Consider the following 25,698-nt stretch of genomic DNA (forward strand, 5'->3'; position numbering starts at 1 on the left):
CTTTTATTGCAAGTGACTTTCTCTGTGGATGTCAGATTCAAGAATTTTTCACATATATTAATAGAAAAAAGACGTTTGCTTCCAACGATAATACTACTTCACCAACCATTCATTTCATTTCAAAGTGGGGGTTCCTTGCACTCATTGTGTTCCTCCAACTAATTTAAATATTAAATTATAAATAATCATTATCTGTAGATTCCCCTATAAATAAAAAATTAAATCCTAATAGTTTTATTTCCCTTTTAACAGTTCTCTAAAACTTTAATAAAATGAAATATTCACAGACAAAAATGTGTGATATGGAGAAATGTAATTAATTTTCTCATCACATGCTAAAGAAGACATCACACGATAGTCAAGATTCGCAGATCAGAAAGGGCAACAAGAATCCAAATCAACATAAATTGCAAGAAAATATGGCAAGATTTGTCCCCAGAAGACAACAATATACATCAACAGAATCTAGCAACAAAACAAATGGACAGAACAGGCATCCTTTACGAACAAAAGTTAGTGATATATGAGAGATGTGGAATGATATTAGTTAGGTACTTGCTTAGAAGGTAGCTAAGCATAATTGCAACCCTCAGAACTTAATCTATACTCAATGTTCACGTGGACAAATTCATTGTCAGCTCAGAGTTTGCACAACTAAGTTTACCTCCACCACCGTCATGTGAGGTTAGAACATGAGAAGAGAGCTTACCATGGCTTGCTTTGACAGGGCATCACCAGCACTGAAGGAGATTCTGCTTAAGTTATATCGATAAGCTCAATTCCCCTGTCAAAAGGGTCAAGGTAATATTTTACTAGTTATTTTCTAATGATAATATATCTATGTGTGTGCTTGTGGGTTTATTTTTATAGGAAATGTCAGATTAGTTTATTTATTCATCATGTACACTATAAAGGCTAACAACTTAAATTGTTTAATGCTTCATTCGGGTGGAGGAAAAGAAAAAGGACTTGCTGCAATGAAAATTTAGTTTCTTTCTTCACTTGTCTGCAAGTAAAAGGCTTGTAGTTCAAGAGGCATGCATTTATGCAGAAAGGTAAATACCAATCAATATTCTTTTTTCTGTGATAGCGCTGAAAAGCATGTGGAGATTGATTATCACTTGTATGAATTTGGGTCTGTAGAGTACCACATTCAGGTGAGTCTATTCTATACATCCAGCTTCTACTTGATTACAATAGCTTTGGCTAATGTTTTAATTGAAATGCAAAGAGATTTGAAGCTAACCTTATCATTATATTACTTGTCATCTTGACACAGAGAGAGAGAGACTATCAATATATAAGCAGGCTTTCATTTTTTTTATTTCTTATGGAATTTTAACAGTCTCCAGCAGCAGATCCAAATCATAACTACCTGTCGATATCAACTCCAATGCTTTCCCAAGGAGTTCACCAATCATATGGGTTCTCGCGATACACTACACAGATGATAAAGGAAGCTTGCTCTGATGCTGTGGAAATTGTTGAACCACCAAGAGAAGGATACCAGCTCACTCTAAAACTTGATTTTTCCAAGATTCCAAATGAAAAAGGTTTGCTGCTACTCTAATCACCCATATGATATATAACAGTGTATTGGTGTGCAGTGAAATTACTGAACTGGACAGTTTAAAGAGAAAAATAATTGACTTAAGACTTTGTTTCATAAATTTGCCTTCTATTTTTTGCTTATTTTGCTTTTTAGCTAACGTAAAATATAATAGCAAAACGGGGAAAAAAGGCTTGATGCTGTTCTTGGATTTTTCTAATGTGTCTGGACCTATAAGATGAGAGAGAACAGCGTACTTGGCTGTGGAAGCTTGAGCCTCGTACATAGACATTGAGTGGAGTAGAATTTAGTATTGAGATAGGATTTCTATTTTAGAGGAATCTAATTAGAGTGGGATTTGGAATCCTAACAAAATGGGATAATTATCCTTAGTGGATAATGTTTGTATTGGATTAGGACTTGAGCATTTTGGGTGGTACTGTATCAAGGCTTTTTTTTTTTTTTGTCCAATTTATCTGCAATAGACTTAATGACAAAGAAAGTAAACAACAGCTTGAGATAAAATCATTCAATCTGTAGACCCAACAAGAGATAAAGGGTGTATGTGATAATCCCCAATTAAGCTCTAATACCAAAGATTGCACCCACCACTTTGCTCTAGTAGACAAATGTAGGCCAATGCACATGTCCTTTAAATAACTGTTAAATAACTGTCTACCTGCTTGTCCCAGTATCAGTATCATTATCAAAAGAGCTGGAAGGGACACCCACACCAGCTGTTAAGAGAAACTCCAACGTATTAATTTAAAAGATTAGCTGAAAAATAATGCTGACAAGAAGTCAAACAACTCAGGTTAATAGCACCACTTGTTAGTGAGAACATTTAAACATATGATTCTGCCAAACAAAGACAAAAACACTCAAGTCTTTTCATTGGATAGGCCAAAACTGCTCGTAAAAGAATTTGAGACTAACTAATCCATGTTATAGCCAATACAATTTCAAGAATTTAAAGCATAAAATTTAACAAAATGATGTTTCTTCTCCAAGCAATTTGTGTAGAATAAACAAAGGAAAATGATCCTAATGGGAGATAACTATATTCCTGTTCATATTTATTTTTTATTTTTTAATTATCTGATATTCATATTCATACTCATACCAAACTATCAAATCTCCACCTTCAATTGTTATGATTAAGCATTTGTTTCTGTTCCAGACTCTAAAAAGGTGATTACACAAATTTCTTCGGTGCCAGCAGTAATTTTAAGTTCCCAGCTGAAAGAAATGTTGGAGAATGTCAATTCTCAGGATATGTCTCAGGGGATGTATAAGCCAAATCAAACTTGTCTACCACCCAAGAGAACCCTTTTATGTCATCAAACAGGTAATTTCTACACAAGGAATTGTTAACTTCTTCAGCATAATAAGGTGTCAATAAGAGCCCAAAGGAGGATATTAGGCTTCAAGAGATAAAATGACTAAACAAAATTTTTAGAATTAAAAATTTTAGCGAATCAATAACTTCAATTCAAAGTACATTTTTTCATGTCATGTGATAAAACAACAATCTGCTAAGAAAAACTTTCAGAATTTTGTATAAATCCAGGAATTTATGGAAAAAGTTCTCCCACCATTTAGACTCTGTCCAAAATGTCATAGATTATTCTGGCCAGATGCCTGTAAGGTAAATTCATGAATTCATCTAGCAGTCTAGACTCTAGCCTCTCTCATAGATAAAATTTTGCTATTTTGTTCAATTTCCAAGATTTTAAATATCTGCGCAACTTAAAATGGTCAGTTAAATTAATAAAATACAGTCTCCTATGTAAATCTCCAAAACTGCATTTAAACATATTCGAGAAAGATTCACCAAAAATTAAAATTTAGAACAAAAGCTTCTAAAAACTACCCTCCCAAGAGTCTCAACTCACTTCTTATATAATCAGCAACATGTTGTACTCATCTTTCAAGATTGGCAACCAAATTATAAAGAATAAAGATCACTGCACATTTTTATCCGCATGCAGATTGTCTAAATTAAAATAAATTAATATGTTGGACAGCTTAAAGAAATCACAGCAGTCTTCCCAATGTGTTTTAAAGAACCTTAGATGTGATTATTGCAACAGCCTTTTTTCAGGTTTGTAATTCTAGTTATTCTCAATATTTTTGGCTCTGAAATCCTCTTCTTATGAATAAGATTACTTTATTACTGTTATAACAAGCACGCAAATCTAAGGCACACACACAAATCGCACAATCACACAGTATTGAAAAGAGAAGAAAAATAACACAGGATTTAACGTGGTTCAACCGTAAGGTCTACGTCCACGGGCAAGACAAGAGAAAAAAAGTTTCACTATGATGAAAAGAGCAAAATACAATCAATCAGAACTCTCAAACCCTAACTCCAATGTGTTTCCCGAATATTTCACAACTCTACCACAAAGGGTAAAATATTACAATATTTATACTGGTCCATACCGCAGGGGCAACGGCCTGAATCCGAAGCCCATCACTGATTTCACTTTTTATCTCAATCGGATAGCAGCGCGAAACTTTCGAGGCGGATCACTATTCGGGTCCATGAAAAAATATATTCAAAATTCAAGCCACAAAAATAACAATTCTTCTCCTTGGTTTGAATTCCCTTTATCATCAACAAAATAAAACCACAAAATACTCTGTCTTGCCATTTACCCTTGCAAGGGCATTACTGAGTGTCGACACCATATTTTGGCCGATCCCTAGAATCAATAAAAATTCTTCTTTGAACAGCTAATCACGTTTCCGATCCCTCTTTGATAGGCAGTCACATTTCCGATCTCTCCTCACAAAGGATTGAATCAATGCTAAGTCCTCATATTCATTAAAGCCTTGCCGATCTCTCAAATCATTTACCGACCTCTCAAACCCGTTGTCGAATTTCCGGACCTGTCAAGTATATTCCTGATCTCTGTTGATAAATAAAATGAACTGGCACTAGATCTTTTCCTACCAGTTTTATTGCCGACCTCCTTTCCGAAGGTTTAAGAGCTAAAGTTTTAGTTCGATTTAATGAGGATTCCGATCTTAAGTGTTCGAGTTAAATTTTCAATCAAGTTCCGCTCAAAGATTTCTTCCTACCGATCTCATGCTTAAAGTGCTTTCCGATCTCTCATACTTAGATTAATAATCACATTTAGTTTTTGTTTTGTTGTGCTCATACAATCAAATACTGGACAAACAATGGTTTAAAATTTTCCGATCACAATCATTCATTGAACAAAGAGGCATTTCATTTCATGTCATAATCAGACAAGTTATTGGTGGGGATCACCCCACCTGATCTACATTTGGATCACTCTCCTCTCTCCCTCACCTTCGGCTTCCTCCTCACTATCTTCGCCGCGCCCTGGAGCCAGTCATCCATCCAGGAGAAATCCTCTTGAGTGGTAGCGCTTTGGAGTTCGGCCAAGAGATCCTTATGAGCATTCACATAGGCTCCGCTATTCCCGACACCATCTCTTCATCTTTTCCTTAAGCTCTTTGCCTTTCTCGGTAAGCTCCTTATCCTTCGCGTTAAGCTCCTCTATAAGTTGAGCGACTGAGCGCTTCATGGCTCAAGTGCACGGACTTCTCCGAGAGCCCGTTCTCTTTCACCAGTCACGAGACTTCTACCACCGGTCTTCATGGTACTTCGCCCGTCCCTCGACTTGAGATATATAATCCCGAGCGGATGAGAGTTGGGATCGAGGGAAGCCAATTCTCGATTTTTCTTCCCGACCTCCTTACCCAGACGTTGAATCTTTTCTCGAACCATGGTCCGTTCACTGCACACTCCACATTCAAGCTCATGGTTCGAGTCAAGATATCATCGAGACCATTCCGGATAGCCTGTCCGATCCTCTTGAAAGAAGATGGTAGATCCTGACTTTGGCAAAATCGAGTTCTCCCTAACGATCGGTTATTCTTCAAGCTGATCAAGATTCGAGCGCCACGAGAAGAGGTCCTCCTAAGATTGAGAAGGCTCCTTCCGTGCTTGGAATAATCGAGAGAGGCGGGGTCGCTCTTCCGATCTAGGAGGAGATCTCGGCCTTAAGTGGTCGGGCGGACCGAAGGTTGAGGTGGGTCTCTTTGTATCTCCCTGTGTTCGTGGATCGGTGTTTGAAGACGTTCAACGCTTCATCTCCTTTATCTTCCGAGATCTCTCTTCCTTCTTCCGCTTCCTAGAACCCTCACCACCCGCCATACCGCACGTAAAAGAGGTTAGTGAGATCGCTAAGGTCCCGAGAACCGAGATATAGAAAATACCAATGCCGAGGTCGAGAGCGGAAGTTCGCGATCTTGGCCGTGATCGCTGCATGGTCCAATAGTGCGATCAAGCACAAAGATTTGGACAGAATATTTTAGAGTGGCGGCGACTTTTCACTCCATCACTATTAAGCTTTCCTCTTGACTCGTGGTAATGTGCTTCGGAGGGCCTCGGTACCACCAAATACGAGGAAAGTCCTCAAAGTTTCTGATCTTTACTCCTCGTAATGAAGAACCTGTTCTTCCAATTCTTAAGGGATGAGGGCAGATCGGAAAAGAGTCCGCAATGAGGCTTCACGAAAGAACCAATGTTCGTCATCCTTTCTACGAGTTAGTCCATGCGGCTGGCGAACACCTTAGCCGTAGGTCCGATTCCCTTAGCTCGCATAGACCTCGGAAAGCTACCAAGATCCGCCACGAGTTGGGGTGAATTTGAACAATGGATGCTCGGTGAAGTTTTAGGACCTCCTTATAGAAATCGGCTAGAGGGAACCTCGCACCGCCTTTAATCGTTCCTCGTACACCATGACAATGTCATTCTCTTCAAAAGAGTGATCGACACGAAGATCGCCATGGCACTTGATCACTCATATGAATCAGACAAATATTGTATTCTTGAACAAACGATTGCAGATCGGATTCTCAAGAACCGAAAGCTCGCTTCATAGGAAGGGTCTCTCTACTTGAAGAAGGTGCGAGCCTCGATGGTATGACCCGCCCCAGTTGGAGCGGAGGTCCCGGAGGTTCTTGTTGAACGCTTGGCCCGATGCCTCTTCTTCGACGATGACCACGAGAATCGAATCGAAGGAGGGCTCGCCGCTCTCGACCTTCTGCACCGCTTCATTTTCAAAAGAAACAAAGAATTTAAATTAAAAAGAGGATCAAAGCCCTTACCGAGTCCGATCGGCGGAAGAACTTGAGAAAATGAGAGAACTTGAAGTTGTGAGCAGAGGATTGAAAATGGAATGAGAGAACAACCGCTAACCCTCCACCCCTATTTATACTAGTCCGAGCATTTAATGCTCGCGAGGTTCTAGGCAATGCATCGATTGGTGGAACTCGACAAATGTTTCGACACTTCTCTCAAATATCCGAATGTTCAGAGATCGTTAATTGGAGATCGCATAATAAGTTAAATATTTTGAATAAAGGATCGCTTAAGTGTCATTCGTAAAGAACCGATCGGATAACCACATTAGAGATCGGAAAAATAATCAATGCAAAATAGTCAATAAGATGATAACCGATAAAATAAAGTCTTTATTTTCAAAAGATCGGATTACATCATTTGGGCGATCTCTAGGATCGGATTACACTAACATTGGATCACATCATTTCGTGATCTCTAGAGATCGGATTGCATTAAAAATAAAATACATCATTTGGGCGATCTCTAGGATCGGACTACAATAAAGGTCTAACTACATCATTTGGGCGATCTCTAGAGATCCGATTACATTTTAGGATTACATCATTTGGGCGATCTCTAGAGACCGGTGGAACATCCTATCTAAAAGGCCTATGTCAAAGCCTAGTCTTGTGGTCTGAATCAAAAGATGTGTTTGACCAGAGACCTACTGTTGGCATCGGATAGATGTGCGGCAGATGGGGTGACTATGACTCCCATGAAGATGAGAGACATCGCCACCGATATTACCACTCAAACCGACCACTGCCGGAACACCCAATGTGGAGGAAAGACGCTGCCGAACACCCAATGCGATGAGAAGCCGAATGAACTCGGTTGAGCGACTCGAGATCGGTACAACCAAAGTCCGCAATACAGTCGGTCAAATCCAGTCCTCTCACCATCGCCAAGAAGGTCATTCGATCACCGGATCGTGAATTTTCGGTAAGTAAAGAAGTTCATCGGAAAAGATCAAAGCCACGATTATAGCGTAACTTCCACCGAGCAAATAGAACAGTGGAAAGTAAGAAAAGAAGAGAGGAAAGTCGATGAAGAAAATATCTCCGTCGATGTGGGTATATATAGGGGAAATGGGCATTTAATGTCGAAGGAAAACGGCTTGACGCCGAGAATCGAGATGTAATTAATGCTTGGACCGAATCGGCATCGATTAAGGGATAATAGAGATCGGAGATAGGAGATCGCATGAGAGATCGGAATAGGAGCTAGGGAGGGATCGGAAGACAAAAGAATAAGACAAATCCCAATAACCGTCGCCGAATCGTGAGCCGAGGTAGTTAAAGCGTGGCACGAGATCTCCACCGCACGCCTAAGAATCGCCCGCAATGCCGACAGTGCCGTGGTATGTCATGACACCCAGTACATCCCAATCTCCACCGTTGATCCCACTTGTAAGGACAAACCCGGAACCCTTAGATCAAGAGAGAAGACGACAATACCAGCGTCTTTCACTCTTAGCCCTCGGATCGTTCCGGACAAGGAGATTTGGGACCGTCAGATGGAAAGAAGAAAAGGACAAATGTTCTGAAGAGAGATCTCAGCCATTCATTTTGATTCTCTTTAATTCCTGGACATCCGATCATGTCCTTCGAAATCTTGACCCTCCATCTCCCTCAAAATAAATCCTGACCCTTCACGGAGAGCGCCCGATTCCTATAAATACCTGCATGAAAAACTGTTAAGAGGACGGAAAAATAGACGAGAGGCTGTTATTATAGTAAGAGGAACTCCGAAAGTTCATTTAGTTTGTTACTCTGCTATTTAGAAGTGTTGATTAAAAAGACTTTGGAAACTAGTTTTCTGAAGTGTTTTCTTGAAGAGATTTTGAATACTGGAACTCTATATTTCCAGTTTGTTCATTATCTGGTCATACTCTCACTTTCTGTCTTTTTATCATCTCTGCTACTGCCCAAGATCAACTACATATCACTCAATTCTTAAGCTAAGTACCCTCCATTTCACGAAGAAAACCACCTCAAAGCTAATCACCCTCGTCTCATCCCTGTTTGCCACCCCGTAACTATTTTAGTAGACCCGGCTCCTCACAGGTAAGAGTTCATACTGCTGTTTACGTTTATTTTCTGCACTTCCTTTGTTCTTCATACATCTGCAATTTTCTTCAAGATTATTTTGTACGAGAGAACCCAAGAAAAATGTTGTTGTAAGAGTTCATGCTACTGTTTTATTAAGTGTCTACGTTTATTTCCCGCATTTTCCTTGTTCTTCTTACATCTGCGATTTTCTTCAAGATCATTTCTGCACAAGCAATCCCAAAGAAAGTCACTCTCAAATCATCTTTTTAGTGATCAGTTCATTTTATTGATCTCCGTCATTTCTGAAAACAAGTTTTCTAACTCCTAGTAGTATGTAAATGGTTGGGTAAACGTAGGTAGCTGCAACTTAGAGGTCTCCTTTAAAAGAGAGGACCTGAATAACACGTCAGGAAGATAGCCAAACTATTAGGTTGACGTAAACAGCCACTCGACAAAGATGTCATAGAGTGGAATAAAACCAAAGTAAACGAAACAGAATAGGTCGGGCATCAATAGATACTGGTAAAATGAATACATGGGAGGTCGGTAAATCAAGTCTAGTTTTCCCCATCTAGCCAAAAGGTATTGAGAAATCTTATCCTCAACATCTTTGAACTTCAGGACCCTTATTTTTAGGTTCTTAGGACACCAAAATTCGGGACATCGGAAAAATCCCTTTCAGGCTCCTTTCTAATTTAAAAGAGATCGGAGGAGAGTTCTTATCTGGTCTCAACTCAAAATATAAATAACTATTAGATAGAGATCGGAGGAGAGTTCTTATCCGGTCTCAACCCCAAATTTTAATAAACGTCTAAAAGAGATCGGAGGAGAGTTCTTATCCGGTCTCAATCCAAAATTTTAATAACTATTAAATAGGGACCGGAGGAGAGTTCTTATCCGGTCTCAATTCGGAACATTAATAAATAACTCTAAAGGAGATCGGAGGAGGTTCTTATCCGGTCTCCCCTCAAAATTTTAATAAACAACTTAAAAGAGTTCGGAGGAGAGTTCTTATCCGATTCTCACACCCATTCACTAAGGTTGTCTCATTTACTTATGTATCTGGGTGATCCAAATTTAGTGAAAAATCAAATATTCCTTCTACCAAAAGGATTAACATTGCCGCCTAAGCCCTCCTAACTAATTTATAAAGGACGCAGAATTAAATCTACTTACCCTTATTAAGGGACGAGGTGGGGTGCCTAACACCTTCCCCACCCGTTTACGGACCCCGAACTTAGAATCTCTGTTTTGAAGTGGTTTCATTTTTAATTTAACTTCTCAAATGGTTTTCCTTGGTTTCCCTCAAAACTAAGGTGGCGACTCCTCACTCTTACCCACTTCTGTGAGTGATCGTCCAGGCGACCGCAAAATCTATTGCGACACTGAGCACTACAAACACCAACCAAGTCTAGGCAATGCCTAAACTTGCTGACTGGGACTCCCTTGGTCATCATATCTGCTGGATTATCATGTGTAGAGACTTTCTGCACAGCTACAGTCCCCTGAGATACAATGTCCCGAATGAAGTGATATCTGACATCAATGTGCTTAGTTCACTCATGGTACATCTGATTCTTTGTGAGATGTATTGCACTTTAGCTGTCACAAAACACCGTTGCCTTGTTCTGTATCAACCCAAGATCACCCACTAAACCTTATAAATATAAAACTTCCTTTACTGCCTCTGCTAAGGCCATATATTCAGCCTCTGTGGTAGACAAAATAACTGTAGCTTGCAATGTTGCCTTCCAACTGATAGCACTTCCACAAAGAGCAAACAAATAACCTGTCAAAGATCTCCTCTTATCTATGTCCCTTGCAAAATCTGAATCCACATAGTCAACAACTGAATCACTCATCTTGGCCCTATCAAATGTCAGACCAACATTTGTAGTACACTTCAAATACCTCAAAATCCATTTCACTGCCTACCAATGCTCTTTCTCAGGACACACCACGTATCTACTCACAACACTAACTGCATGTGAAATGTCAGGTTGGGTGCATACCATAGTATACATGATGCTACCAAGAGCACTCAAATAGGGAACACTGGACATGTGCTCCATCTCCTCATCTGTTTTGGGTGACATGTCTGCAGATAACTTGCAATGGGCAACAAACGGAACAGTCACAGGCTTAGCATTATTCATGTTGAAACGCTTAAGCACTTTCTCAACATAGGCTTATTGAGACAAGAAAAGCTTCCCAATACTTCTATCCCTGATAATTTCTACTCCCAATATCTTCTTTGCAGAACCCAAATCTTTCATCTCAAACTCATCACTCAGCTGTTTTTTCAAAATGTTAATTTATGACATGCTTTTAGCAGCAATAATCATATCATCCACATACAACAACAAATAAACAAAGAAATCATCTGAAAGTTTCTTATGATACATACAACTGTCATATGAACTACGATTAAAGCCATTACAAACCATGAATGTATCAAATCTTTTGTACCACTGCCTTGGAGACTGTTTCAAACCATATAAAGATTTCTTAAGTAAGCAAACACGATTTTCCATACCTAGAATGAGAAATCCCTCAGGCTGACTCATATAAATTTGCTCCTCCAACTCACCATACAAAAATGTGTCTTCACATCTAGTTGCTCAAACTCTAGATCATGAAGAGCAACCATAGCAAGTAAGACTCTGATAGAACTGTGCTTCACAACTGGAGAAAACACTTCATTAAAGTCAATCTCCTCCCTCTGAGTAAAGCCTTTTGCTACCAACCGTGCCTTATATCGAGGTACTTCAACTCCTAAGTGCCTTTCTTTTTCTTGAACACCCATTTGCAACCTACTAATTTTTGTCTCTTAGGTAATGTTACAAGCTCTCAAGTCTGATTCTTGCGAAGAGATTCAATTTCTTCGCTCGTAGCACCGACCCACTAATCTGCATCTGAATAAGAAATAGCTTCTCTATAATTGTTGGGTTCATGCACATCAACTGTCTCAGCAACTAACAAGGAAAACTTAACTAGATCTGCATATGCATATCTCTGCGGTAGTCTAATCTGTCTTCTCTCTCTACTAGTTGTAATGCTATATGGTTCCTGTTGCTATTGCTCAGGTGCATCCTCTTGTTGATCAGGATTTTGCACCTCATCCTTTGAATCACTGGACTGAACTGCTGAAATATCAATATCAAGCTCCACCAGTTCTCTGACACCGTGATCTGATCTGCTATTGACTTCTCCCTCTGACTATCCAATGAAGCAAACTCATTAAATGTCACATCCCTGTTGATAATTAATCCTAGAGACTTTGAATCATTGCAGCACAACCTGTACCCTTTCACTCCAGATGCATATCCTAGAAATATGCATTTTCTTGCCCTTGGCTCAAGCTTACCATCTCTCACATAAGCATAAGCAGGGCAACCAAATACTCTCAACTGAGATTAATCAACAGGTGAACCGGACCAAATGTCAAAAGGAGTTTTGCACTCAGTAGCTGTAGATGGAGATCTATTAACCAAGAAACAGGCTGTATTAATTGCTTCAACCTAGAAATCCTTTCCCAATCTTGAATGTGAGAGCATGCTTCGTGCTCTGTCACAAAGTGTTCTGTTCATGCATACTACAATACCATTCTGTTGTGGTGTCCTTGTACAAGTGTGATGTCTTACTATACATTTATTGCTGTAGAATGCATTGAACTCACGATTGTAAAATTTTAACCCGTTATTAGTTCTAAGACACTTGACCTTCTTTTCTGTCTACTTCTCAATAATCGTCTTCCACTTTACAAAGGTTGAAAATGCCTCATCTTTTATTTTCAGAAAATACACCCACACCAACCGAGAGTAATCATCAATCAAAGTCATGAAGTACCTGGCACCGCTCTTGGAAGGGATTTTGTTAGGACCCCATAGATCTGAGTGGATATAATCCACCATTTCTCTGGTTTTGCGCACTGCCTTTTTGTCGAACTTCACCCTGGTCTGTTTGCCAAACATATAGTGTTCACAAAAGTCCATAGATTATGTTTTCTGCCCGTCCAACAAATCCTACATGCTTAACACAGATAATTCTCTTTCACTCATATGACCAGGACACATATGCCACAATTGAGTCTAATTCTGATTATTACTTCCGGATGCTACTGCGGCTTCCCTTGAACCCTGAAAAAAATACAATCCTGAAATCAAACTGCTCTTCATGAGTGCCATAGAGCCCTTGCACACTTTGAGAACTCCATTCTCTGCATGGTATATGAATTCATGAGAGTCAAGTGTCCCCAGAGAAATCAGGTTCCTCTTTAGTCCTGGAATATGCCAACACTCTATAGTTCTGACAACGCCATCAAACATCCTCAATATGATGTTACCAATTCCTTCAACAGATAATGCACGATCATTGCCCAAAAACATCTTGCCACTCATCTGTTTATAAGTGACAAACCAGTTTCTGTGTGGACACATGTTATAAGTAGCATCAGTATCAAGAATTCAGGAATTTTGTTTATGATCTGAACTCATGGATAAAATTTCTCCAGCACTGTCATCACCATTAGAATCAATAAAACTATCAACCACATTCGCAGAACTTTCTGGTTGCTTTTCCTTTTTATTTTTTAACTTGAGACAGTCTCTCATGTAGTGACTTTGCTCTCTGCACTCAAAACAGTTGCCATTTTTCATTCTTAACTTAGATATGGCCTTAGATTTCTTCCTGCTAGAAGAATCCTCCCTTGAATGTGTTCTTCCCCTGCTCACCAAACCTTCCCTCTCAAATCTTTCTCTATTATCTGAAAATTTCTTTTTTAACTCCTTCGATTTTAGAGAATTACTAACATCGTCTAGTGAAATATTGTATTTCCATACAACAGAGTATCAACAAAAGTTTCACAGGAAGGTGGCAAAGAACATAACACAATAAGGGCCTGATCCTCACTATCAATCTCAATATCAATATTCTTCAGATCCATAATGATTGAATTGAATTCATCCAGATGTTCTTTAATCGGCGTACCTTCACTCATTCTCAGATTGTAAAGTATTTTCTTCAGATACAGGCGGTTGGTCAGTGATTTGGCAAAGCATAACTCCTCTAATTTCTTCTATGCCGCAGATGCTAAGCTTTTACCAGCAATCTTGGGCAGGACATTATCAATTACGCTCATAAAAATCGCACTCAAGGCTCTCTCCTTTAGATTAGCCTTCTCCACCTCTTTTATACCTTCTGGAAAGTTATCCTCGATTGCCTTCCATAGACCTTGTAGGATCAAGGAAGATTTAATTTTAATCTTTCACAGGCTGAAACTCGATCCACCATTAAACTTCTCTATCTCATACTTCGTTGAAGATGACGCCATCTGTAAACCCTAAGTTTTGCGCATAAAGCTTTGATACAAGTTTGTTATAACAAGCACGCAAATCTAAGGCACACACACAAATCGCACAATCACACAGTATTGAAAAGAGAAGAAGAATAATACAAGATTTAACGTGGTTCAACCGTAAGGTCTACGTCCACGGGCAAGACAAAAGAAAAAAAGTTCCACTATGATGAAAAGAACAAGATACAATCAATCAAAACTCTCAAACCCTAACCCCAGTGTGTTTCCCGAATATCTCATAACTCTACCACAAATGGTAGAATATTACAATATTTATACTGATTCATACTGCAGCGGCAACAGCCCGAGCCCCAAGTCCACCACTAATCTCACTTTTTATCCCAATTGGGTCACAGCGCGAAAATTTCGAGTCGGGTCACAATTCGGGTCCATAAAAAAATATATTCAAAATTCAAGCCACAAAAATAACAATTACCTTTTCTCCATTTTCATTTTTCAATAGGAACTAATGGATGTGGGAAGTTCAAAAAAATGGGCCAAAGCACCACCTTGCACCTGGTCACCCATTCCTCCACCAGAACTGAGAGGCGAACCTTTAGAAGATTTGAGCACCAATGGGGGGTTTGTTTCTTTTGGTATCCTATTGTCCTGTCCTGAATACAAAACCAGGCATAGCATGGTTTAAATAATGTTGCCATTGACTTAGCCAAAAATTATCATTATAGAAAATATTCATATCACTAATCGCACCAACAAACAAAATGCAGGAACCAAATTCATGATTATACATCTTTCATTTGATTTTGAATATTAATGGAAACATTTAATTTTTCTCTCCCACTTTTGAGTTATTTTCCATATATAAGCAAACCTTTTGAGGATGTTCAGACTGACAATGTACAGCCATATTTCAGATATTTCATCACGTCATGTTGAAGGTAAAAAAATAGATAAGACTGCATGGGGCCTATTAAACTTCTATTCCTACGTGAAAAACCACATAAAGGTTGTAGACCCTTATTTTATAATGAATATGTGCATTGAGGCCGTAGAAAACCCGATGATAAAAAATTGTATGACTGTAAGATATAATTGGAGACATGGAACTGAATTATTAATTCCGTGGCATGATCTTGAAAAAAAAATAATAGTATATTTTTTTAGAAACTAATTTAATTTAAATAAAATTTTGTTTTGTTTAAATTTAATATGAATAGTTCTTAAATGGACCTAATTGAGTTTAATTGGGCCCCATGGGCCTAATAAAGCCTAGTTAGAAATTTTAAATAGGATCCATTTAATTTATTTTTTGAAAATTAAAATAAGAAAATATATTTTTCTCTATCTCTCTCCTATACAAACTCTCTTTCCCCCTTTGGCCCCACTCTTTTTCTCACTCCCTATCGGTGCCACCCTCTTTTCCTCTCTTCCTATTGGTTGAAACACCTCACTCATATCCCAGTCTCACTCAAATTTCTCAATCCCAATTGTTTAAGTTATCTGAACCTTATCACACTAGGACTTCAAACCCTACTACACCTCTTCCTCACTCCCTATTGGTGCCTTCCCCTTCCCCTCTCTTCCTATTGGTTGAAACACCTCATCCATATCTCAGTCTCACCTAAATTCTGCAATCTTAGTTATTTTCACCTAGGACTCCAAACCCTATCACACCTCTCCCAAAACCCTATAAATACCCTACAGGAGAAAAAAAAAATGAGGAGGAGGAGGAGAAGACAAAAAAAAAAAGGAAAAAAAAATTTTAAGAGAGAAATAGTCAAAATTCTTTTAGTTCTTCTTTCTTTCTTGCGATATTTTTTGAAGGTTAGTTCTTTTATTTTCTTTTCAAGATCTATACCATGTAATGTTTAATTCTATGTTTCTTATTTTTAATTTATCTTGCATGTTCATGTGAATTATGTAATCATGTTTAATTTGAGGAAATACACAACTCTGCACATATTCAGTTTTCTGTCTCTCATATTTTTATTATTTTTTATTATTTTCTGAATCTGCAAAAATTTTAGGAAAATTATATTCATATTCTTTACAAAATTTTATTAATTTTAGGCTCAAGAATCACTGAAAAAGTTTTTGTATTTTATAAGTTATGGCTGTTTGAAATTAGGGTTACTGCAAAATCCGATTTGTAATATATCCGATTTGTGAAGCCCATATCTCTCTTGTTTCTTAATAATTTTGTGTGAATCTTGTGTCTAAAATTAATTTCAGAATCTTATGAATCTTTTCCAATTAGTTTTGCATTCATATTTATTGTGGTTAATGAGTTATGAATTTTACAAAAAAATAGTACGATTCAATCACTTAGAAAAGTTACGATTTATGTAGACCATACTGCTAAAGTTTTATTTGGTTTATAAATTTTATGATCTTATATGATACGTTGGCTATCTTCTGTAATTTTTTCATGATTTTTAAGTATGTCTAACTATTTTTCAAAAATCAAATTTCTTGCTACTATCAATCGGTCAGAATATGAGAATTGTATATTTATATATGTTCTTGTGTGTTCTTAAGTTCTAATTGATATTTGATTTATTTTTCTGAGTTCTCTTAATTCAAGAAGTGTTATGAAGTGTTTGAATCATATTAGAAGACCTGGACCCTTAAGTAGTTATAACTAATTAGGAATTTTAACCTCTTAGGAGACTAGAGTTAGAATCCAATATGAACTGTTATTAGTATTTTCTTATTTTCTTTAATTTCTTTATTTTTATTACAAATAAAATTGGTAAGTAGCCCTAAGGTATGTACTAAAGAGGGCATTTGCGTGGAGCTTATATGGATCTAAACAGAAGTAAGCTAGGGATATCATTGCCATACTAGAACAGAAGACCATTTTTTAAGGGTAACTTGCCCCAATGACAACTGCAATCACTAAGAAGTAAATAATCATAAATTCCCAGAATAACCATTGACATGAAATTGTAATAATAATAAGATTTTTATTTGGTAAATTAAAATTAACTTTGTTTTTAATTTAACTGACTTTTGCATGTAATTAATTTAAATAAATACTTTGCAAATTAAAATTAAGCTTATTTGTATATTAAACTAACATTAGCATGTAAAATAAATTTAATTTAATACTTGATAATTATAAAATAAATTTTCATGTTAGAAATCTTTATTAGGTTGTGATTGTTTGGGCCTTATATGATATTAGAATAAATTACACATGTACATAATTAACTTAGTTCAATTATATTTAGGGTAACTTGGTGAAAATTAATTAATTAGGTTAAATAGAAATTTATGGTTATTTGAAATTGAATTTGTTTGTAAATTAAATTCTCAATAATAAATTAATTTTAGTCATCTAGTAAATATAATTTAAATAATTAGCAACCTCATAGATATAAATTACTTGTGTATGAAAATTGTTTGTAAACAACAATCCTTTTGTGAATTACTTGCGTGTGTAGGATTAGAATTGTATTTTTAGGATAAAGTTTAATAAATGAATAATAAACAAGACTTCTAAAAACATTAGTAGAGGACTGACACTCGAATTAATGAGGTTAGACCAGGCGTAAGGGGTGGCTAACACCTTCCCTTTACGTATCCACTATCCCGAACCTAGACATTGGGCAATGATAATGATGGTTGTGGAAACTCTGCAAGGAGTAAATTGTCATCCATGATCCTCAGAAGAAATTGTGAATATGTCCCGATTATTACCCGAGTGGCGACTCCTGTCTATCTATGCCTTCGTGGCATAAATCCTTAATACCGTAGTAGTGTTATGGGAAGACGGTACTTACCAGTGGTTTGATTCTATTATGATTGTATGAAGTACATGTCTATAAAATGTTGTCTAAGGAGGTAGTACTTAAGTGAGACCGTTGTGACTCCACCATCTTTCCTGGGCATTAACTGGTGCATTTTATATAATTCTAGTGGATAATATTTTGCCTCACGCTCCCCCCCCCCCCCTCTCTCTCTCTCTCTCTCTCTCTCTCTCTGTCTATCTCTCTTACAAAGGTAACATTTCTATTAAGGCATTTTTCATGTATATATTGTTGGGGAGAACAGGGCTTGTAAGTGATGGACTGCATACATCTTTGTCTGACAAGAGTTTTTTAATAGTGCACCAGAGGATTCACACAGAGAAGGATGCAAAAGCATTTGGAAAGCTTGGTTGAGGTTAGGAACTGGAAACCTTAACAAGCTAAAGTAGCATAATAGTTCATAGTGAACCAATTCAAGAAATCAAAAGGCTTTTCTTCCCCTTGCTTGCTATAAGGCTTTTTTCTTTTTTCTTGTACCACATGCTGAACAGTACTTTTGGACTGAACATAGCAACTTAATATTGCAAAAAATAAAAATAAAATTAAAAATAAAAATAAAAATTACTTGAACAACCTTCAACAGAAGCATGAGCTAACAAGACAGCAAGACTAATTCTCTTGTTGTGACTTGCAGGTCCTGCACAAGGAAAATCAGGAAGAAGATGAAAATGCTAAAAAGGTTAAAGGTATGCTTCCAGCTCATTTACATTCACAAGGACAACTTAGAAAAGAACTTAGAGAAAATAAAATTGATAAATTCTCTTTTCTGGCAGCACCAAATGTCCACATTGATGGATACAGAACTAAGAAATAACCCACCAACCGGTCATTCTATCATCCATATGTTTAGAAATTGTTGTAACAGGATGTTTTAGAATTCAATAACTTGTTTGCGTATCATTCTCATTAACAAGCAGGTAAATATATTATTCATACTTTTTTTTCTTTAGAAATTGCAGGACGCAAATATGTTAGAAAACTGTTAAGGTTCCCAAGATCTGCAATGCTTAAACAAAGATGTGGTGAGTTCACCAAAAAGATCAAGGGGATTCGTTTTCGAATTAAAATCCAAGGATTTGGGCATTTTCGGAGACGATGGTTGACAATCCCAAAGTTTTCTTCTCCAATGAGATATACTAAACCAGATTAATTTATATTCTACATTTAATAGTTTGTTTGCAATTATGACATCATGCCACACATGGACATTAATATTTTCCATGACTGTTACTACAAGCCTTTACTTATAGCAGTACATGCAAAGTTTGTTGTTCATGTCTACTTAGATTGTGGAAATGACAGCAAAATAATTTCAGGAGCCATCAGACAAATCACATCAAAATATTAGCTAGTCATATTGACAATTTTTACAAACTAAGAAGTTCACAGTTAATATCTATTAATGCACAAACAGGAAAAAGAAAGCTTGGACATTGTAATAATATGTTGGAGAAAAGAAAAAACCCATGATAAACCTTAAAAATTGGATGTTTACGTGCCAGAGGAGTTCCAATGTTGCCGATCTGATTTCGGTCTAAAACAAGAGATAATATATTCAATTACTTCTTACAAGTGGTTTAGTAAATAAAAGCCAAGTAGACATTAAGATATATAAACTAGCAGAAAAGCATAACCTTACCTTCATCTATCAGCAACCAGTGAACTCAAATGCCACTGAAAATTTTCAAGAAATAGTACATTTGCTTTCATGTTTCAGTGCAGCTTACCAAGAAAATTCTCTGTGTGTGTGAGAGAGAGATCAATGAGATGCCAACAACAGTATCAAAACATAGAAAATATTATTTTTTTACCAAAAGTTGCTCATAGGAGCCAAAGAATTAAGTCATTATTCAAGCAGCTTATTCTTTACCAAAGTATTATACTAGCATACTGTTGACAATACTCACATTCCTTGTGTTGCATTTGGATAAACTTACTGGAATAGTGAATATAAATGGTTCAAATACAAAGATATAGGAGAGGAAGAGCTGCCAAGGCAAAGAAAATGAGAAGGGGCATCTCCCCAGCAAAACGATGAAACCTAATTCTAACAGTTATAAATATACAAGGATTTTCTTCATTTGTTCTTCTGTGGATTCAAATTAAGTATCAAAAAGATCCTTACTCTTGAACCACATCCAAGTAACTTAAATTCAAAATCCAAATCCGGCCAAATTTACTAATCTAAACACAAGATAGAAAAACTTTAAAGAAAAGAAATGAAATGAAACACCATTGTGACACATTTTATCAACAGGTGACTATAATTTCTTTAGATTGGAAGGTAATGGAACCAAAAAACACAAAAACCTATAAAATATGTTCAAAGATTATCTATTCTCTGCTTATAATACCATTAGTCTATAACCTCATTGGCACCACTCCTACCTTTTCTCTAATACTCTCGTTACTAACTTTATCTGGTCTAGTATGACCACTCATCCACTTTAACATTCTCATCTCTGCAACTCTTAACTTAGACACATACAACTCTTTCAGTGCCCAACAGTCGCTACCATAAACATGCCAACAGTCACTACCATCCATATAACATGGCTCATATAACATGGCCGGTCGTTTTGCCACTGAGTTAAAATGACAGAAATTCCATGACATCATGTTGCACAGCATCAACATCATATTAAGCTACATAAATAGAAGCATTTTGTGCGAACTGTAAATTTCTTCCAGTAGACTTCTTTGTAGCATTAGCATACCTCTTGTCAGAGGACATAAAGAAGACAGCAAACTAATCCACCTCTATTAGTTTGACAATCCCAGCAATGCTACCAGGGTTAATAAGCTCAGATTAAAAAAACTTGACCATAAATATCCATAGATACAACCTACTTAAAAATCTTCTTTGTGCAAAGAGCCAATGTGTCAAACACCAGAAGATAGAATAAAATACTTAATAGAAAAATAAAAAATTGTTAAATTTGATTAAAGCAAGATTATACAAAGAGATAAAAGGCAAAACAGCCATACACTCAATTCCAGCTCAAATCGAGGAAGTGTGCGCATCAAAGTACTCTCTGATTGGAGCTCTGCCAGCAAAGCACCACTTGCCTCGCCATGACTTGACAATAACCCAAACAACCCAAAGCTCACAAGCAAGACCCCAATTGCATGCCCAATAAATAACAAATTAACCAATGCCACACCCGTCAATCCATCCTCTTCAAGATCACACTTCAACTCAGCATTTTCACATTCTGGAGAAACCATTATTTTATGACACCCCTTAAAGGAAAAAAAGTCAGTATACAAGCACAACCCAGCTTGCAAAATCCAAGTCCCCCTTAAGACCAACCCACAACAGAAGCAAAACTCCATGAATAAGGCACTAGGCCTAACAGCCAAATAAAAACAGCAGCAACCACAAAGAATGGTCAAATAACCACACAAATCGTACACAACTCCACCAACAATACCAGAAATCCCGTTCGCAATAGCTGAATAGTCTATGAAGAACACAAGCCCCGTTAATACAAACAAGAAGTTATCATTTAGTGTAAATAGGTCAATGCTATCTCGCAAAAGAAATAAAATGGTCAACACCCAGTAAAGAAAAAGAACCAGGGATTGATGCATGAATTAGAAACGGTAAGCGGGGTGACCGGCAAAAGATAAAAAAAGGAAAATTTCAGAGAAAGAGCAATTGGGAGAGCTACATTGAGGATATATAAATCAAGATTCTTCCATTTGGGAGCAGAGAGATATCATGTTTTTGATCTGAACAAAGATGGATTCTTGAGGTAGAGAGATGAGGAACAGAAGAGGTGGCGCATCCTAATGGGGAGAAGGAACAGGGCGGCGGAGAAATGGGTCGCCGTTGATGCCATTTTGGCTTTCGATAATGTGGCGTTTCTCTGTTTCTAACTTTCTGCAGTCTACTACTGTGTGCTTTCAGGCCTTAGGATTTTTTTTTTTTTTTTTTTAAGATTTCAGGCCTTAGATTGCTTTGAAAGGTTTCAGAAAATGCCATACACGTCCCCTTCTTTGGCTTCCTCCAGTTTTTTCCGGTCCTTAATTTGGCTGGACACGGTGCGGACGCTACGTTTTTTTTTTTCAAAAAAGTTCCTTTAAGTAGTTGAAAAATAAGCAAATCGTCACCTTAGTTCAAATTAATATATATATTTTTATAAAACTAATATTTATATTTTTTTATTATTAAATATAAATGTTTAACTCATTATTATTAATTTTATTACATTATTTTATTAAAAAAATTATAACTAAATAAACATCAAGTAAATGTGTAAAATAAAATATAAAAATTTTGCAAATTTATAATTTTTTTAAATAACTTAATTTTTAAATAAACCATATATAGAATCCATCTTTCTTGTTGCCAATTTACCTAAATTGACCCTAATACTGTATAATACTATATCTATAATAATAAAAAAAAAAAGCAATTAGGATGATGGAAATAATGCTTAATATGAAATAATTCAAAATTAGACTCTTATTAATTTTCTAATAGTATGTTTATTTTGTTTTTGTTTTCTGTACATCCTTTACTTTCTTTGGTGCTTTAAGAAACAGATTCTACTAGTTATTAGTTATAAATTGGCAAGAAGCCCCATGAAGATGATAGTAGCTGAGCCTGAGACAGTAGCGCATTAAGAATTCAAGACTTTACCAAGTTTCAGAACCCCAACTGAGCAAGAGAGCAAGTTGCTGTCAAGTGAAAAATGATAAGAATTTACAGTAATTCATAGAACATATATAGCCCTATAATGGACAATAACACTTCCCAGTTCAGCCACTCCAAGAAGGCCTAAAAGACATGCAAATAGGGGGATTGATCCTGAAAATTGAGAGGATAGCTGATGGTATTGTCCAGAGTCCATCACCACATATCAAACCTGAAGCAACTGCACCTGCATAATCCTCTGAATCCTTCTTATTTCTTCTTTCCCAAAAATATGATATCAATGTCCCAACAAACATGTCAATGGCAAAGTTAGCTCCTACGAAAATTGGGATGGACATTGCCATTGGAATAGGAATATATCTAAATATTTTCAAGGGAATTACATCCCTCAGAATGTTCATAACCAGAGCCAAGATAAAGAAACTGCAAAATATACATAGGGAGTACTTAGGCAGCTCAGAGAAGCCCTCAATGCCAAGAATTGCCATTTGTCTGAACAGAATTGCATATGGAGCACTGTAAGGTCCATGAGGGGATCCAACGTCAAAAGCAGTCCAAAACAACCAGAAGGTTAATGGGGCAACAACACAACCTATTGCTGTGCCTGCTAACTGGCTCACAAACATAGCATTTGGAGAAGATAGAGTAAGATAACCTGTCCTGAAATCTTGCATGAGATCAGCTGCAGTAGAGGCACTGGTTACAATAACACCACAGGCTGCCAAGCCAGCTATTACTCCGCCATTCCTTCCAACTAATGAAGCAATAATGAAAATGCCAATTTTTCCGTAGGTCGAGAGCATGCTCATGTCAGTGAGCCCAGTGCCATAGGAGTTGCAGAAGGCAAGGATGGGTGCAATAATACAAGAGATGAGAACTACATACCACTTAAGTGGTGGAAAGATGAATGGTAATGTCGCTGCTGAAACTGTAGCCACAATTATGAATCCACCAGCTGCAAACCAAGAGGGAATTCTCTCTTTGAGGAATACCTCTTCTCTTAGCTTTTGTTCCATATCTAGTTTATAGTTCTCATAGATAGGAAGGTCATCCTGCACAGTGCCATTGTGCATTGTCTTCAGAGTAACTGCTATTATCTTGATCAAATTGTAAAGGCCATCGCCAAGAATAAGTGAAATTGACATGAGAACCTTGTATCCACCAAGACCTTTAAGATCACCACTGTGAAGGTAAGCAGGATACCAATCCCCAGAATATTTGGAAATGCATGGTAGCAGAAATCCCTGAAATATGATTGCCCCTAGAAGAATAGAGCAGTTTACTCTGTGAGGACAGATAAGACCACATCCAACAAAACTAGGGCTGAAGTCAAAATAGAATGAATGATCAAAAAGTGTCAGGCCAAAGCTTGGAAAATGATTAAATCCACATGAATCCTCAACACCACTGAAGAACCACTTGAAGCAGCTCCAACTGAAACTCAAAGTCAAATATCTGCCCAGAAAACTCACTTGTTTCTCTGCAAGTTCTGATCCTGCATGTGTGTGAAAGCTATTGATCAACATTGCTGTAGCAGTTCCACTGGGATAAGTAAGCTTAAAATCTATGATCATAACCTTGCGTAGCGCAACAAGACTAAAAATCCCAAGAAAACTTACAACAAACAAGAAACCGATCATCCATCCCAGGCCTGGATTCCTAACATCCTCTGGCTGATTGCCAGAGTAATCAACACCTATAAGTTGATATATTCTCTCATCCATGGCAAGCAAATATGTACCAAATCCACCACTAGTAGCAAGGCCATAGCAAGCAACAATACAAGTTTGGATAACAGTATTCTCTTGTCTAGTGAAGGGGACACTAGAAAAACCAAACTTTGTTAGAAAAACAGTCCACATCTTGATAATGGAAAAACCAAGCAATGCAGCAGCTATATTCAAAGCAGGAACCATCCCAGTTGCTAGACTGAGCCTATGCACCAAGATGCAGAACACAGTCCCCAGCAGAGCACTCACAATCAATCCTCTAAATGTGATCTGATCTTTCCATTGAGGGTAGCTCTCAGATATCTTCAAATGAAAGCCACTCGCATTCTGGGATACAGGAATTAGGGGAAACAATTTATCAGCCACAGCTTTGCTCTCACTCGCCATTTAATTCCAAACTCCAATAGTCACAAGAGCTTCCTTTAGCCTTCAAAAGCTACACGTATTCAACCTTGTAAATCCATGATCATTTCAAAATAAATTTCAAAACATAAACTCACAATCTGTGAGGCAGAAATTTTTAATTTTGTCCAAAATGGGAAATTTTTACCTCAACACATTAAAACACATATCTATTGGCAAAACAAGATGTTAAGAGGAAAGGCAAACAAAAACCACACAACACAAAATTGCAGAAACGGAATTTGCAAATACAAACCAAGGGCTTTGTAATAAAGATGGTGACTTTGTAACCAGTGGCCATGTTAGTGGGTTTTGGAGCAGTGATGGAAAAGCTGATAACAAAAATAAAACAATAACAAATAATAATAATAATAATAATAATAATAAAGCTTGCCTGATTTATGATTCCTTAACTTGGAATAGAAAGGGCTTGCATAGAGAAACGCCGTGTGCAGGAGGTGGCTACAGTGAGTAGGCTGTGACGATTGTGGTGGTGAAGCCTGTGGCCGCCGGTTAGGAAATAAATTGCCAGTATTGACTTTTGGTTGCTGTCATCTTGTCAAGCATGACATGCCAACTCATTCACATGTTGACTATCGAAAATGGGTGTTCTTGTTTTTTGAAAAAAAATATATATTTTTGGAATTTATTAATTTATAGAAGTTGACTACAAAAAAAATGTGATTAGCGACGTCTTTGTCCTTGCTTAGATGTGCTTTTTGCGGCCTTAAAATAAAATATTAGTAGATTATGAATATATTATGACAAAAAAACCAAACCGACCATCAAAATATTATTATCCAAATTAGTTTTATAACAATTTTCTTTTTTTATCATTTGAAAGATCCAAAGGTCTTCAATTTAAATGATTATTTCAGCATCAATTTTTAACTTTTTTTTTATAAATAATTATAATTTGATCTATTAATATTATTTGATTTAAACTAATTCGTTCTATTCTCAGCTTCATGCCTTCAACAACCCATTCTTTTTTATCTCAAACAAAA

General features: G+C 37.0%; 3 protein-coding genes across 14 annotated transcripts; 1 reads left to right on the forward strand and 2 right to left on the reverse strand.

The window, feature by feature from the left end:
* The first annotated feature begins 245 nt into the window (after nt 1-245).
* LOC110657960 (actin-related protein 2/3 complex subunit 2B-like) lies at nt 246-19,171 on the forward strand. 6 transcript variants are annotated; one of them, XM_058145206.1, is made up of 7 exons: nt 246-801; nt 1,091-1,157; nt 1,346-1,553; nt 2,730-2,897; nt 18,195-18,251; nt 18,531-18,582; nt 18,856-19,171. In XM_058145206.1, the coding sequence occupies exons 4-7, from the start codon at nt 2,808-2,810 to the stop codon at nt 19,044-19,046; spliced, it is 390 nt and encodes a 129-aa protein (XP_058001189.1). In that variant the 5' UTR covers nt 246-801; nt 1,091-1,157; nt 1,346-1,553; nt 2,730-2,807; the 3' UTR covers nt 19,047-19,171. The 6 variants fall into 6 exon arrangements, 2 of the variants coding, with proteins under 2 accessions (XP_058001189.1, XP_058001188.1); XM_058145205.1 differs by having other exon boundaries at nt 255-801; nt 18,847-19,171; XR_009148145.1 differs by having other exon boundaries at nt 256-801; nt 18,141-18,251; nt 18,847-19,171.
* LOC131179161 (uncharacterized) lies at nt 14,447-21,888 on the reverse strand. Of its 7 annotated transcripts, XR_009148144.1 has the most exons (5): nt 20,885-20,980; nt 19,536-19,633; nt 19,372-19,430; nt 18,471-18,533; nt 14,447-14,737 (listed from the first exon to the last, which is right to left on the reverse strand). XR_009148144.1 is itself a non-coding variant. In XM_058145202.1 (4 exons), the coding sequence occupies exons 1-3, from the start codon at nt 21,488-21,490 to the stop codon at nt 18,506-18,508; spliced, it is 693 nt and encodes a 230-aa protein (XP_058001185.1). In that variant the 5' UTR covers nt 21,491-21,888; the 3' UTR covers nt 14,447-14,737; nt 18,462-18,505. The 7 variants fall into 7 exon arrangements, 4 of the variants coding, with proteins under 4 accessions (XP_058001185.1, XP_058001184.1, XP_058001187.1 ...); XR_009148142.1 differs by having other exon boundaries at nt 19,372-19,633; XR_009148143.1 differs by lacking the exon at nt 20,885-20,980 and having other exon boundaries at nt 19,536-20,296.
* A 636-nt stretch (nt 21,889-22,524) lies between these two features.
* Nucleotides 22,525-25,534, reverse strand: LOC110657932 (probable metal-nicotianamine transporter YSL6). Its single transcript, XM_021815380.2, has 2 exons — nt 25,086-25,534; nt 22,525-24,725 (listed from the first exon to the last, which is right to left on the reverse strand). Exon 2 carries the CDS (start codon nt 24,674-24,676, stop codon nt 22,664-22,666), a length of 2,013 nt encoding a protein of 670 aa, XP_021671072.2. The 5' UTR covers nt 24,677-24,725; nt 25,086-25,534; the 3' UTR covers nt 22,525-22,663.
* Nucleotides 25,535-25,698: the final 164 nt, after the last annotated feature.

The sequence above is a fragment of the Hevea brasiliensis genome, chromosome 4 (assembly GCF_030052815.1).
Source record: "Hevea brasiliensis isolate MT/VB/25A 57/8 chromosome 4, ASM3005281v1, whole genome shotgun sequence".
NCBI classification, from domain to species: Eukaryota; Viridiplantae; Streptophyta; class Magnoliopsida; order Malpighiales; family Euphorbiaceae; genus Hevea; species Hevea brasiliensis.